Source organism: Syzygium oleosum, unplaced genomic scaffold (assembly GCF_021117445.2).
Source record: "Syzygium oleosum isolate NSW1041296 unplaced genomic scaffold, Sole_v2.1 Sole_v2.13, whole genome shotgun sequence".
NCBI lineage: Eukaryota > Viridiplantae > Streptophyta > Magnoliopsida > Myrtales > Myrtaceae > Syzygium > Syzygium oleosum.
This window is the reverse complement of record NW_026607497.1, coordinates 8,441,997-8,458,226: the sequence shown is the minus strand read 5'-3', so window position 1 is coordinate 8,458,226 and position 16,230 is coordinate 8,441,997. Positions and strand designations below refer to the sequence as shown.

At 43.0% G+C, this 16,230-nt stretch overlaps 1 protein-coding gene across 1 annotated transcript; it reads left to right on the top strand.

The window, feature by feature from the left end:
- The first annotated feature begins 11,676 nt into the window (after nucleotides 1-11,676).
- Nucleotides 11,677-14,707, top strand: LOC115675760 (uncharacterized protein At2g23090-like). The gene is made up of 3 exons (XM_030598523.2): nucleotides 11,677-11,942; nucleotides 12,346-12,386; nucleotides 14,416-14,707. The coding sequence occupies exons 1-3, from the start codon at nucleotides 11,870-11,872 to the stop codon at nucleotides 14,533-14,535; spliced, it is 234 nt and encodes a 77-aa protein (XP_030454383.1). The 5' UTR covers nucleotides 11,677-11,869; the 3' UTR covers nucleotides 14,536-14,707.
- Nucleotides 14,708-16,230: the final 1,523 nt, after the last annotated feature.

Below are 16,230 nucleotides of genomic sequence, written 5' to 3'. Positions count from 1 at the left end.
TTTGCAGAGCAGAGGAAAGGTATATTCTTTTGCAAATTTCCATCTTTCCCCGCTTTCTTCTTTTCTTTCGTTCGCGGAAGGCCAAGGCCCCCCAGGAGTTTCTCTCTCTAGGAACGGATGCTTTAACTGGAACTGGTAAGGTAACTGGTTTTTTATTACACGTTCCTTTTTTTTTGGTTCGGCCCGAGGAACAAGCTTTTGGTCGGGTTGATTTTTCTTTCCAATTTGCATCTTCAAAAGATCTTATTATTATTAACAAGTTTGGAAGTTCAGACATTCAAGTGATTAGATAATGTTATTTTCCAAAGCAATGTCTCTTTCGTCATCGTCATGTGTGATGGCTGCATCCGGAATCAAAGCATTTCTTTGTTACGGCTCCGCTCGTTCCGTGAAAAAAATAAAAGATTCGGAAAATTTCTTTCCGAAGGCAGTTACTTACATTTTTTTTTATAAAAAATGAATGAACGGAAAATATTTTTCATCGTCCACAAAAGATGTTTAGATATGAATTGTTGTTGACCATGAAAACATATTTTCCATTGAGTGATAATTTCAAGCGATCGTTTTTAGGAAAAATATTTTAAGATCGTTCATTTTCCGCAAAACAAGTGGAACCTAAATATGTTGTTAACCATTGCTCCGGGATGGACCTGATCATTAATCTAGTGGCCTGCAACCCTCGGCCGAGCCAAGCTCAGGCCACGAGGGCCTGAAGGTTGTTTGGGCGAGGCTTGGGCAACGACATCTAATGAGAAAACCTTATCTAGAGATTTGTATATAAGAATTTTATGGTAGGCGAGCATGGACCAACTTTTGAGCCTGGCTTTAAGGCACGGTCCAACCCGGCATCAACCGACCAGTGATCACCTCTCCTCCGGAGCATTCGTTAATAAAATCTCATTTATAAATTGGATTCTTCCATATTAAATTTGCTTGATAAGTATCTCAAAAATGCTCACTTACATATCTTTACTTAAAGTGATCGGTTTCAAAGTGGGTAAGTTCCAGATTAAGAACCTGAAACTATCCTGTCAAAGCCGATTTCCAGCTTTTGGGATCAAGAAACAAACCGATCGACCTTGGAACTGACCAATTTCAATGTTGACCTAGGAACATGCCTACTTTATGTTTTTCTATTTCTTTTTTTATTTAGTTACTTCATCATATGCATTCTTTTTTTTGCATAAGACGCCGTGATGGTATACTTAGTTGATATGCTCAACCTCATTATTTTTCCAAAAGCTCTTAATTAAAAGACTTGTAGGGTTTTGTTTTGAACCGGTTCAAAACCGATTCTACCCGAGAGCCAGCCTTGAAACCGATTCCAGGCCAAGAACTAGGAACTAGATCGATCAAGGTCGGGTCCCAAATTTTTTACCCTAGAATCAAACTTGTTCTCGTGTGAAGCAGCTTGGAACCGATTTTGAACTGGCCCGTTGCTCTCGCTAATCTTTACGAATACAATATAGAGGCTAAACTAACTTGAATATTATATATAATTTACTCATGGTCAGAGGAAAACAATTTTATTTCCCTTATTGTTTATTTTAACATACCATGAAAAAGTCAGTATATTGACAATTATAATCTTAGGTAAACTGGTTACTTATCAGACATCGAAAAAGAGATTCGGTTGACATTTACTGTAGCTTCAATTATTCATGTTGCTCGGTATTATTATCGTAACATTCCTAAGATGAATGCAATATGTTTCTTATTGTAAACGGAGGAAAAGATATCAATTCGTGTTGTTATACGTAAAATTAAAAATGTTTTAGATCAATGCTCGTTCTTTTTTCATGACTCGGTTGAAAATTGTCACGTTTCTCTGAGGGTGCATTTGGAAGGCGCCGGGGAGAGAAAATCCTCATCATTTTAATTTCGCTTCTCTCTTTTTTTTTTCTCACACGAATTTCGAATCATTAAATCACTTTTTTCAGCTAAATTTTCATCCCCCTTATCTTTCCCAATTTTCCAAGAGCTTTATTCTTTTAAGGAAAAAAACCACCAAAAGTTCAAATTTTGCTCTCATGATACATTTACCCCTACTTTTTTTTGTATGACACCAAAAACCTAGGAACTGCTTTTGTTTACACATTTACTCCCAATGTATTTAGTCCATGGCATTTTTGTCTTTTCTGCTTTTTTCCTTTTTTTTTTTTTTTTTTTTCCTTTCCCTGTGCAGGGGCCTCGTCACGGACCGGGCTCGGGATCCGAGGGGGCCTCGCCGGCCTCGAGCGAGGGCGGCCCTCGCCCAGCTGTTTGGCGAGGTTCGCCCTCGCTCGGCGAGCCGAGGGTCCCTCGCCCCGACTCAGCGAGTCGACCCGCGGCCGGCGAGGGGTCGACCGCCTCGCGAGCCCGAAGCCCCGCCTCGCCGCCAGTAGGCGAGGTTGCCGGCGTCGGGCGAGGTTCGCCCTCAGCCCGGGCGGCGTAGCGAGGGCGGCCCTCGCCCAGGAGCTCAGCGAGGTCGACCGCCCCGACGCCGGCGAGGGTCGACTCGCCCGAGCCTGCGAGTACCTCCCGCTCGTCACTACAAAGGAACCTCGAACTCGCCCGACCCGGCGTAGGCCGCCCTCGCCGGATCCTATGCCGGAAGCGGACGGCGAGGCCCCTCGCGGAAGGAAAAAAAAAAAGAAAAAGCGAGTAAAAGACGAAACGCCCGACTAAATACATTGCAATGTAAATGAGGTCACAAAAAGAAAGTCGTAAAGCTTTTACAGCCACAAAAAGCTGGGTGAATGTGGTCATGATGCATTTACAAAATTCTGCATGGTGCTTTTTCCTTCTTTAACCAAGTCCTTAGCACTTTTTAATTCTTTTTTATTTCTTAATACCATTCTCCTTTATTTTTTTCGTTTAGAAAGAAAAAAATTGAAGGAGGGATGGAGTGGGACCCGGTAACAGCTGGCAATGTCGGAAAAAGCCACGGGGGGTGGGGGGAAGGGAGGGGGGCGTACGAAAAGCGCACAAAACCCCGTTCCCAAGTTCCCCCAGTGACGTGGCGGCCCCGTTTGCTTGCGTCACCGCCGCTTAACTGCCGTCGTGGCAACTTCTCTCCCCCCCCCCCCCCCCCCACTCGCTTTTCCGGGCGCGTCCCGTTCGGTGTCCGATCCGACCGGGACACTCGATTGGCCCAAAGGGACCATCGTCCTTATGACATTCCGCATGAGCCACGTGCATCGTTCCTTTTTGTCCTTCGGACAAGGCAATTTCGAGACGACAGTGCTGAGGCATTACGGGGTCCCATGCTCTACTCATGTTTGCTAAACTTTTGCAAGGGGAATTTGATGGTGCACGGATTTCGCGAGTTCAATGAGTAAGTCATCGATGCATCCTACGGCCTATTATTGATGGAGTCCGTCCTTATGGTATGGATTGCAGAGTAGGGGATGTTTAACGGGTTGGATTGGAATCGGGTTTTCTCCAAGAAATCCAAACCGAACCGAACAAGACGGGTCGATGTCATTTCCAACCCGAAACACGACCTAAGTTGTACTTAAAGCAAAGAACCGATTCGGGTCTTTCATTTTTTTGCCTTTCCCCCCCTTTGTTTTAGGTAGAAGTTTTTGTAAAGGCTGATCGATTGAGATGCTTCTCGAATCTGTTGGAATTTGTTACTAAATGATAGGGACCTTGCTTCTTCGTAAGGCTAACCTATTCAAATACGTTTGGACAAACTTGACAACAACCTCCTCGCAGGAAGGTGTAATGAAATTGCATACAATGCGAATAATATGATTGCAAAATCAAATCCTTGCTTCCTACGAAAATGCCTTCCTTAGACTACTCACCCAAGCTTCCACAAAGGAAGCAATGCATGCCAAAACAAAGTTGGTCAATTTTTTTAAGTCCGCGCACTTTTCGTCCCATTTTTATTGCATGCGTCCCTACCACCTTGAAATGACATCATTATCCCTCGTGGGTCCCCTATTATATTTCAACATTTCCTTCGTATTTGTCTTGTTCTGAAATTATTCTCCATTTTCCACTTACACGAGAGCTTAACCATTCGTCATAATCCAAGCAAGCACAAATCATGCATCGGAGTAAAGAAAGGTTAGTTTTATCCGCACATTGTTCCCTTTATTTCCCCTAGATTCTCCTCATGATCATGAATTTTTGTCTTCGATTTTCAGTACAAATTTGTGAAAATTTAATCAAAGATTGAATATTATGGTTGATGTATGCTTTACACAATTTGCTCATCTCTCATTGTATTATTGGATTTACCAATAAAATGACGCAAATTAAAGTTAGAATTAAATCATCTGCATTCATTAAAACTATTAGACGATTCTTGTCCCTCTTATTTGGGCTTAGGTTATTGTTAGAATAATGGTTTCCCAGTACAAAATTAAAAATATAAATATACAGCTCATTAACACAATAACTAGTTATCTATATGCAATATAAACTATTTTTTTTAAAGAAGGATGTCAGTTTCATCCCAAATAAAAGAAGAAGAAGAAACCGAATAAAAAGAAGATAAAAAAAGGCAATAAATAATCTTTTATTTTTTGTCGGCCAGGTGTATTCCTAGATTTTGGAGCTCCTCCGCTCCGCCTGGGGAAACCCTATGAACCCATAAACCCCACCTATTCGAAGGAGGGGAGTTTCAAATTCTCCCACCTCCCCATTCCCCGTGTGGGAACTGTGAGCACTAGGGCAAGCCCCCATTTGACTTTAGTCTTTGTTGCGTGCAAATAGAATTGTGATTGAAAAATTTTAAGTTCAAAAAACACACTAAAGTGGGACTCGAGGTATTCGAGAGTGGTAAGGGTAGTTTTGTCTTATAGTAAAGTTGAAAACCAAACAAACAGGAAAAAAAAAAGTGAGAAATAATGTTAAATTAAGAGAGGGACACGTAAAAAGATAATGTGGTTATATTATAATGATAGGTCTGTAGTAAAAAATGAACTGGAAAAAGCGCGGGTCTTCTCTAACGGGCAAAACTGAGCACAGATCAAGCATAAACCGCAGAAGAACTAAGAATCCTGCAATCAAAATCTGTGGTCCGCGATACCAACATCAAGTAGCATCAATATTGTTTGTGGCCTCTTCTATTTCCTTGATTCACTTAGGGCCCGTTTGGTAACGTGCCAAATAGTAAAATTTTTTGTTCTTTTATTCCCAGAAATAGTTTGGGAATAGAAATGCGTTTGGTAAACTTTTTGTTCCTCGGCACATTTTTGCAAAAATTTGTGCCGAAACATTTGGAAGAGAAACAAGAAGTAAAAAAAGTTGCTTCTTGTTTCTCGACATTTTGAGAATCGGTTTTTTTCTTCTTTTTCTTTTTTTCTTTTCTTATTTTGTGGTGTTGTTCTTGGGTGGCCGGCCGCCGGCGACGGCCGACCCAGGCCGGCCGAGCGGGCGTCACGGCCCTCGCCGGCGGGCGAGGCGGACCCTCGCCGCTTAGGCGAGGCGGCCACGCCCGGATCGAGCGAGGCCGGCCTCGCCCGGATCGGCGAGGCGAGCCTCGCCGAGGTCGGCCTCGCCCAAAGGCCGGCGAGGCCGAGCCGCCGCGCGACCCACTGGCGAGCCGCCTCGCCCAAAATGGGCGAGGTCCGAACCTCGCCGTCGCGACCCACGCGAGGGCGACCCCCCGCGCGGCCGGGCGATGGCGAGGTCCGTGACGCCTCGGGCCACAGTGGCCGCGGTCGCGGCACGGCCATGGCCAAAGAAGGAAGGATAAGAAAGAAAAAAAAGAAAAAAAAATTAAACAATTTAAAATATTATTAAAAAAAAATATTATTTATTGTTCTTTTCTATCCCGAAAGAAATTTTGGATAGTTACTAAACGCCTTAAACGCTTTAAGACAATAAAACCATTTCTACTCTAGGAATAGAAATTTTGGCACATTTATCAAACGGTACTTGGCAAATCTTAGACAATTGCTTTTTGCAACCCACGTGTTTCACCTTCTCTAATCTTTCTTCCGGTCCGTGATATCGTCGTCAAACCTTTGAAGACACGTGAAACACATTTAAAGTCGAATTCGTGAAGTTTTATAACGCAAAAAGATTATATTTATTTTTTATGCCTTGCAGGCCGTTCGTTTGGCTTAAAATATTCTCAAATATTTTCCAATAATAGTTTTCCGAACATGCTCCTTAGCAATTGCCTTTTGCAACCCACGTGTTTCACCTTCTCTAATCTTTCTTCCGGTCCGTGATATCGTCGTCAAACCTTTGAAGACACGTGAAACACATTTAAAGTCGAATTCGTGAAGTTTTATAACGCAAAAAGATTATGTTTATTTTTTATGGAAGCTTAAACTCAAACTTTTGTCCTAACTTGTAAGCCCATCTGAACACCCCAGATTAGGCTGACGATGAAGAAGTTTCTTAGGGCATGAAGATAATCACCTGTTTGATTAACGAGATGTCCACATTTGCCGGCTAGAGCTTTTCTCGCACCCTTTTGTTGACTTCCGGACAGCTTTCGTGCTTATCCTTGATGACTCCCAAAGGGTGAATTACGGGTAACATGCAACACCCAACAAGGCAGGCGCTATAAATTTAGCCAAAAAATAGAGGAGGAAAGAATGAACAAGTACATCAGAAATCTCGAGATTTATATACTTCGGGCCACTAGCGAATGAGGCACGCAGATATGCATGCGCAAGAAGACGAATATGTTTGTTGCAAGAAGGTGGAGACGCTTGGGAGAGTATCCCCAAAAAATCTTTAATTTAAAGCGTATTTGCTCAAAGCGAATACCATTGGGTTAATTGACTTTTGGTGTATTTTTGCAAGATAATATGGGGTGAGAAGAAGAAGAAGAAGAAGAAGAAGAAGAAACATAAAAAACAGAGGGCATGGCGACTGGGATCCGTGAGCCACAGGTCCGGCAACGGCGATCGTCGATGAGCCTCGCGCAAGCATTAACTACGTGATCAGGCGAGCCTCGCATGATCGCCGGCGAGCTTCCCAAAATTAGCAAAGGTAAAGTTGAAAGGAAAAAAATCCATCAACCCTTAAATAACATTCTGAAAACTGCTGAAATGCAAATACCGAGTGGAAGTTGCATGGGGCTAAAAGAATTTTAAAAATGCTAATTTTAACTTGAAAGCCTTTGGGCATGATGAACCAAACCTTTTTAAGTTTGGCGCCAAGGCCTTTGGAGGCACAAAGGCCTTTAGGAAATGCTGAACCAGAGGTACCCGTACTCGTACACTGCGCTTTAGAAAGGGCTATTTTATGAAATTTCATGAACGAATTTGACAGATAAAAACTCTAGCTATGTTTGATCCTTTTTTCTCCTTTTCTTTTGGACCCTATCACCAAAGCCGGTATCTCGTGCCAGCGCGGCGCACCGTCACGGCCAATACGCCACCGCCGAGTTGTCTATACATATTAAGTGTTTGTCTCCTTTTTTTGAAGGGCTTAACAAGACTCAAGATGCATGAAATCGAACGTTGCCACTAAACAAATATGGTGAAATCCGTCTTTTTGCTAATTGTTGGGAGGGAGAGAGGTGCGTTCAGTAATGCAAAGAGATGATGGCCAAAAAGAGAAACGTGGGAAATGTGACGACCGCACTATAAATATGATAATGTCGTATTGGAAAGAGATGGACTTGACACGTATGCGGTTCTTCCATCTTTTGACAATGCGCCATGATTTCCTTGCGCAGGGTGCCGAGGACACGGAAGATGCCGAGAAACTACGATAAGCGACGACCCAGCAACGATTGGACCATACGTGCGAAAGCTACCCCCTGCGTTCAACGTCAATGCCTCGGACGAGCAATGTGCTTGTTGGTAAAGGGCACTAATCGGGAGTTGCACGCGTTTTGCCATAATGGTAAACCAGCAGCTAGCATGAACCATGTGATTAGCAAAGTGCTCTCCGTCTCTCCTCGTCCATCTCGAGTCGTTGTAACGCAAAATCAAGACCGTACACGGTCAATCGCACCTCTCGGGTCGGGTGAACCCCACGCGAGGTTCGCTCGATCGAGTAAGGGATCACGCGAACCGGTGCGTGTTGTGAAAGTTCTCTCTCCCCCCCCCCCCTTCCCTTGGAGGCTCGGCTATAGGGCTGAACTTGGACTGAGCACATGATGAAGTTTGGCAGGAGCGAGGGAATGGGCCGGCTCGCCATTTCGAAGTTTCGAGCCTGCTCCAAAGCCCAAAACACGAAACAAGCCACCATCGACCCAAAATAGAAGAAAAGGGGTTTGTTCTTGGAAGTTCGATTTTATTTTTCACTAAAGCAAAGATTCATTTCTATGTTCTATCTTGACGTTGGGTCGAATGGTTTCGGACAGCTTATCTCAAACCCCTAGACACGGACTGAATTCTAACCAAACACGTAGCAATTACTGTGTCAATGGGGATTGAGATGACCCCACGAGTAAGCCGGCCAGATAGCAACAATCTTGAATTTTCCAACTCCCAAGTGGAAATCAAGGTGCCTCGCCATAAATGGAGAGAGAAAAAGAAGTGGAGATCAACGTGGAAGTTCATGCAACACAAATTCGGTGGGAGTGGCCTTCATTCCCGGTTGCATCGGTTTTAGGGCTTAAAATGAAGCAAGTTGAAACTGAACATTTCCTGAGAGCTTGTTCTTAATTTCAAATGGCAAGGGTTTGGCCAATGCAACCAAAAAAAAATAAAAGCCAAAAAGAGAGAAAAACAACTTGGAAAATGATGGACAGATTATTAATAAAGTCAAAATCAAGCTCTACAGCACGGTAAATGAAGTTCACACGATTCACTATTGTCCAAAACCCCTCGATCTCCGAATGCCAAAAGAAAAAGAGGAAGGAAAGAAATTGGAAAAAACAAAGAAATTAATCGAGTCCAGTCATTCTTCAACTGAAGAGCTATGCATTAAACTGAGTGCAAAGCACGCGTCGTCCTGTTCGGCTTGAGCAAATTTTCCGGGCTCTCTATTTTAGTTTTCATCGAGAAGAGAAGACGTTTATGTAAAAGCGTTTGGCAGCATTTTCAAAATAACCATTTTTTAAAAGAAAACGGGGAAGTTATTTTCAAGAGTAGAATTTCGTGAGCTGAAAATGATTCCTTGGTGTCTTCGTTCCTACATGAAAATCAGAAAAAGAAAAGCTTCCCTTGAGGGGGTGATCGAAATCCGGCGAATCAGAAGGGCTAGTTCCCAACTTGTGCTACCGAGAACTGGTCCACCTGATCCAAAACTCACCCTGGAACCGGACCGACCTTGATTTGAAATTATTAACTCTAGCCAGCTCCCCACCGGACAACCAACTCATGGGGAGAAGGCCCATGACAAAAAGAAAGCCGCAAAGTCTGACCGCTCTCTCCTCCATTCTTTTGGTGGGCCGATGCCACCCTGGAATTAGAAACCGAATCAGAAAGGCCGATTCCTAATTTGTGCTATCGAAAACCGGTTTGCATGGTCCTGAATCCGGAACCGGACTAGTCTTGATTCGAAATTATTAGCTCTAGCCAGCCCCCCAACGGCCAACCAACTCATGGGGAAGAAGGCCCATGACAAAAAGAAAGCCGCAAAGTCTGACCATTCTCTCTTCCATTCTTTTGGTGGGCCAATGCCCACCTTGAAAATTGGAAACCGGATCAGAAGGGCCGGTTCCCAATTTGTGCTACTGAAAACCGGTCCGTCTGATCCTAAACCCACAAGGACTAACCTTAATTCGAAATTATTAGCTCTAGCCAGCCCCCCAATGGCCAACCAACTCATGGGGAAGAAGGCCATGACAAAAAGAAAGCCGCAAATTCTGACCACTCTCTCTTCCATTCTTTTGGTGGGCCGATGTGATGTGGACATCGAACCCTATCGAGGAGGAGGTGTTAGGGACCGTTGTTCATCCGTTAGGCCCGATCACTCGAGCAAGACGAAGGAATTCAAACAATTTATCGGCATCATGGTTCAAGATATTTGGAATGGAGACAATCTGGATTCGAAACTCAAGACTCGCCTCGCAACATGATTACTTCTTGGTCAGTGAATTCAGAAGGAGCTTAAATTGACAAACTCCGAATTGGATCAAATTTGGATGGACGCTTGAAACGGGCGTGATCAATACTCACTACTTTAGTAGTGATTGATGATGTTTTTTAGCAATTTGGAGTCGTTTAGATGAACTTTTAGGCCTTTTTCCATTTTTGGACGAATTTTTAGTAATTAAGGTTATTTTTGTAATTTTAATCCTAGTAGGATTAGGATTAAGGTTAGCACCTTATATAAGGTTGCTTATAGATTTCTAAGAGGAGCGAAATTTTATATAGAGAAGTTTTCTTTGAGTTCTTGAGGATAGATCTTATCGGTTCCGTGGCGTGATCGATCAACTTATCGAAGCAAGATCACTCTTGTTGTGCGTTATACGTGGATTCGTCGATAGCAGCCCCCCAATGGCCAACCAACTCATGGGGAAGAAGGCCATGACAAAAAGAAAACCGCAAATTCTAACCACTCTCTCTTCCATTCTTTTGGTGGGCCGATGCCCACCCTAAAAATTGGAAATCGGATCAGAAGGGCCGGTTCCCAATTTGTGCTACCGAGAATCGGTTCGTCTGATCCTGAACCACCAGGACTAATCTTGATTCGAAATTATTAGATCTAGCCGGCCCCCCAACAGACAACCAACTCACGGAGAAGAAGGTCCATCACAAAAAGAAAGCCGCAAAGTCTGACAACACTCTCCTCCATTCTTTTGATGGGCCCCACCTTTATACCAAGCCCCCTGTGGGCATGCTATAGTCACCGCCCACCATCCATTTCAGTGGGCGACATACAGCTGTGAATGTTTTCTCAGCACTTCAAGTTGTTCCCTCTTCACTGGCTCTTAGAGCATCCATTCTTATCACTATCTCCACAATGGACCGGCCGGTTCAATCGCGCAATCAAGAGCATTAGCACATAAATTTTTTTCCATAGGTGTCGTGAATCGACGCGTACATAGAAAAGAATCGATCCATTTCGATGGTGCGGCCGACACGATCTGACCATTGCTATGGCCGTGAGAACGCCGACTTCCGAAGGAATACCCTAGATCAGAAAGAATCGGTACATCATTTTTACTTTCAATAGATGTTGGTGAAGCGTGAACCGATGAATCGATGAATCGTTGGTTTTACCTTGCATTATGAAGTCGGGATACAGCCGTCGAGAGCTTATAGATGGACACGAGTAGGGAAATATTTTTAACGGAACGACATGGAATTAGCATTTTAATAAAATGTAAAAAACGTGCGGATGTATTGAATGAGATAATGTTAGGAAATGAAAAATAATTAAGGGAACAGCCGATTTCATCTAGACCAAAACGTCAAAGCCTAGACATTTAGAGGTTCAAAAGAAGTCCCCGAACAAATGAATTGAGGAAGTATTTATAAGAGAGGATTGAGATGGCTGGCGGACGGGAATGTCGCATGGCAATCTTAACGAAGAGAATCAGCGGTGGATAGGTTGTCGCTTTGTCGGGGAATACGGGCCAATTACGGTTCGCCACGTGTCACGCGCCATCCATTGCGTAAAGAGAAACTGAAGGCCAAGGAGTCTTGTTAACCGACATTTTAATTAAATTCTTATTTTCGAGGTTATTTTTCTCAACATGTCAAGCTAAAAAAATGTAATTAGAAATTACAAGAAAGGGGGCAAAAAGGGAAATGCGTTGCAGCGCGACAGCAAAGACCGTGTCGAAGCCGACGAGCGCGAGTATAAAGGCCCCACCCAACTCCAGGAAAAATCCTGGGCTACTGTGGGGGCGAAGAGCCGTGTCTCCACTGTCGGGTCGTAGCTTGCCGTGCCTTCTCCCCTCTTCCGGTTCTCTCGCATCGACGGGCGTCGATCCGTGTCGTGATCTCGTCCTCTGGGTCTCGATCATATTTCCGCGGCTGCGATCGAAGCGGGAAGGGGAGCGGCGGAAATGGGCGGCGGCAACGGCCAGAAAGCCAAGATGGCTCGCGAGAGGAACCTGGAGAAGCAGAAGGGCGTTCGAGGTCCTCTCTCTCTTCTCTCTCTCTCTCTCTGTCCTCTGGAAATTTGTTTTAGAGATTATAGATCTCGGGTTGGGCTTTAAAGTTTCTCTTTTTTTTGAGCTCATATAATTGGAAACAATTCGAGAAGATGACATTCCAGCTTACCGGCTGCGAGGTTGAAGCTTTTGCTTGTTGGGTCGATCTGTAGCTCCTTCTTGAAGATGGGGAGCTCAAAAAGTTGCAATTTTGATGTCGTGTTTCGTTGCTTCATCAATGAACTCTGCTCTATTTTTTTCTTGATTTAGTCGGACGCTGCTATTGTAATGTTGTTTGGAAGGAAATAGCCCCAGAATGCCTGTAATTCAAAGTTTCCCTTTTTCTGGCCCCTCATTGTGTTATCTCTGCTGTGTGTATGTATTTGCAGGGAGTCAGCTTGATTCAAACAAGAAAGCCATGAATATCCAGGTACCACTGTTTGTTTATCCTACTTATTAAGTTGATTTTGAGTTTGCAAGGGTTACGTGCTTCTTTTGGCCAGTGCAAGAGCATGGATTTGATGTAGCCATTGCTGCTTTTTATGCATTTGAGTTTGTATGAGAACTCCTCTGCTCTTAAGTTAATTTTTTAATTCCCGGTTGCTTGACTGAGGCGAGCGAGTAGGATGTGTGTATAGCTTAACTCGATGGGAATGGTTTTTAGTTCTGATGCACTGTCTTCTTTTCAAGATTGGGGTGGTTGTGTGTAGTAACTGAGAATTCTTTTGCTCTTGTTGGATATCGGATCGGGTCCGCCAAAAACCCGACTCATGACTTCTGAAGTCCCCTATGGAGGGAACGACTAATTGGGATAAGAAAGGTGAACATACAAATAGAAGTATGAAAAAGCCAAGTTTGGAAAATTACGTTTTTTTTAACCGGAACAACAGATTATTTATTGGAATTTCACGTTATGCAAATCAGTGATTATGCTCTTAAACGGAATATGAGGAGATCTTGTAAGATCCTTGAGACTAGTGGGAGTATTGTTATTGGGTGATTGAGTTTCACCAAATACTAATTTGTATGTGAGCAATTCAATAGTTTTAGGATTAAAATTGTGGTTTGTAAGACTGTTGTGAAGTTCTCTAGTCTTGATAAGTGGGAGCAAGGGAAAAAGTGATAGAAAAAGGGATGGAGTAAAAGGAAGTTAACAACGTCAGGGTATTAGTTGATATTTCGTGAGAACCTTAAGCAAATTTCATTGAATTGAATCAAGCTATTGATGTTAGCTTAAGAGCATACAAGGGTGTATACTAAAGATGCGCACAGTAAACAATCAACATGCACTCTAATACCAATGTCAGAGTTAGCAGAAGTGTACCTTTTCTGGCGTCCTGCAGTCGAGACTATTTAGGCAATGCACTTGTTACTGTGGAGGTTGACAATTCAAAACTTGCTACTCTTTTGTGGGTAGTTAGCAGAATTTTTTCACCAAGGAATACCAATTAGCAGAATTTGCCCTCTAACTTGCTGCAGTTGTAGTTTCTTGTTCTGTTCTGTTAGGTGGTGTAAGGGGTCACTGTGTCATGAATCGTTTTCGAGCACCTATACATCCACTGTCGGTTTTTTGTTGCTCTGGTGGTGGATCATGCTTTTCTTTTGTGTAGAATGGCATATTTTAAATCAGATCGGTGGTTTGTTTTATTGAGAGGTTGTTTGGTACAACTTTTCTGTAACAGTTTCAGCTGTAAAAAGGATGCTGTAGCTTTTGAGGTGTTTGCAGCTTTTAAAGGTGTTTGGCAAACACCTCAAAAGCTGTAGCAGCTTACAACAGTTTTCAAGAAGCTGCCTCACCCAGCTTTGAAGTGCTGCAGCTTTAAAACACGCATCATCAAACATGTAGCTTACAACTTTTCACAGCACGGGAGAGAGAGAGAATCTGCAATGTGGTATCACTTATATGAAATGTGATGCTAATTTGGATATTTGCACGTGAAAAGAATGTATTGGTTATGCATATTTTCAAGTGTTTTCCACATCTAAAGTTAATCTCTCTGATTTTTATACACATGTATTCCATTTTGGTTGATGCATCTATAGATTGTGACCCACGACCACCAGTAATATGTCGGTGAAGAACATTATGATGGCTTGACCTGTATATTTTTGTCACACTTGGCGTCAGGGCTTTGCGAAGCCCTCTAGTAGTGAACATATTAATCGTACATGGTAGTCTGTGTTCTTTAAGATCGTCTTTCTGTTCTGTTCCGTCCTGTGATTTACTCTTTCATTTGGTGTCACACTTCATGTAGATGCCTTTTTTCCCAATAGTTATTTGACGGCCAGTTTTTCCGCCCCAAATCATACCGTTATCTTCATTTTCTTCGTTTATGGTTAATCACGTGTATTGTGAGTTGTTTGGCTCGGTAATCCACCGTGATCATGATTTAGCCATGAAAATACAAAGCTCAAGGTCCTTCCTCTCGCTTTTAACGCATATGTTTTTGTCATCGCAGTGCAAGGTTTGCATGCAGACTTTCATTTGCACCACAACAGAGGTCAAGTGCAGAGAACACGCAGAAGCAAAACATCCCAAGTCGGATTTGTATGCATGTTTTCCTCATCTGAAGAAATGACATCAATCGATGACAGCGGACAATGATTCTATGAACTTGTCATGTTCTTGTTGTGATTGTGGTCAAGTTTGGAGCTTTTGTGTAGCAGTCTATGCACTCTTGGGGTATTCATCGACTCGGACATATTATAAAACATTTGCTAATAAAAATTCCGCTGCCTTTGTGACAGTTAGTTTGTCTAACTTCATGTTTGTATTACAAGTTGCCACAAAGCCTTAATGACCTGCGTGGCAAACGAGGCTTAATACCTTGTTCGCTACGCAAGGCTTAATACCTGCTGGGGTTGCATAGGTATCTTCCTTCCATTCCTTTGACTCCCTAATATGAAGCTCATCGCTTCGTCTCTGGCAGAATTTTGAAATCAAGTTAGGGGCTCGTTTGGCAAGTTGCCAAACAGTGAAGATTTTTGTTCTTTTGTTTCCAGAATCAGTTTGGGAACAGAAATTCATTTGTTAAATTTTTTGTTCCCGGGCACAAATTTGCAAAATATTGTTCCTAGAATCAATTTTGGAACAAAATCAAGAAGCAAAAAAAAAGTAGCTTCTTGATTCTGGGAACAATTTTTCCATTTATGATTCTTCTTGGTTTTCTTCTTTGTTCTTGGTTTGTTCTTCTTCTTCTTCCTGGCTTGCCGCCAGCCACCGGCAACCAGTCACAAGCCAGGGCCGGCGAGGGCAACTTTGCCCGCATACCAGCGAGCTCTTGAGCGGCTGCGGCCTCGCCCGGCCATGGCGAGGCGACCTCGCCGTCGCGACCCGGATGAGGAAGATGTGTCGAAACGACAAGCTCGGCCTCGCCTTGGCTGGGCGAGGCTCGACCTCACCTAGATCTGGCGAGGGCGGCAGCGAGGGCCGCGATGCCCTTGCCGGCCATGGCCAAGGAAGGGAAGGGAAAGAAAGAAAAAAAAAAGGAAAGAAATATTAAGAAATTCAAAATATTATTAATGAAAAGAAATTTTGTGGAGTTGCTAAGCACATTTCTATTCTTTTTTTATTCCAAAAATAGAAATTTTGGACAGTTATGGCGCGTTTGGTAACGTTTCTGTTTTTCTGTTCCCTGGAATAGAAAAAGAATAAAAATCTGTTTGTGTACGTCAGTTAATTTTTCTATTCCTGGGAATAGAAAAGTGGTCAGGAAATAGATTTGGAACAGAAATAAGAAATAAAAAAAATCTACTTTTCTGTTTCCAGGAACAAAAAGAGAAACAATGTCAGTTTAGAGAAACAATTTCATATATCATTAAATCCCAAAACCCGAAACCTTAAAACTCTAAAACCCCAAAACCCGAAACCCAAAACCCCAAAACCCAAACCTTAAAACCCTAAATCTCAAACCCAAAAAGCGAAACCTAAATCCTAAAACCCTAAAACCCAAACCCAAACCCAAACCCAAAATCCAAAACCAGAAACCCTAAAACCTAATACTCGAAACCCCAAAATCCAAACCCAAAAACTCAAACCCGAAACCCCAAAACCCCAAAACCCAAACCTCAAACCCTAAACCCAAAACCTCAAATCCTAAACCCTACGTCCCAAACCCCAAAACCCAAAATCCTAAAACTCTAAACCCCAAACCCTAAAACCCGAAATCCTAAAACCCTAAACCTAAAACTCGAAACCGAAAAACCCAAAACCCTACCCCAAAACCCCAAACCCCAAACCCTAAACACAAAACCCTAAAAACCTAAACCATAAA

Coding starts and splice junctions, on each gene's coding strand:
- LOC115675760 (XM_030598523.2), top strand. CDS start 11,870: ATGGGCGGCGGCAACGGCCAGAAAGCCAAGATGGCTCGCGAGAGGAAC. Junction 11,943..12,345: donor GAAGCAGAAGGGCGTTCGAG/GTCCTCTCTCTC, acceptor ATGTATTTGCAG/GGAGTCAGCTTGATTCAAAC. Junction 12,387..14,415: donor AGAAAGCCATGAATATCCAG/GTACCACTGTTT, acceptor TTGTCATCGCAG/TGCAAGGTTTGCATGCAGAC.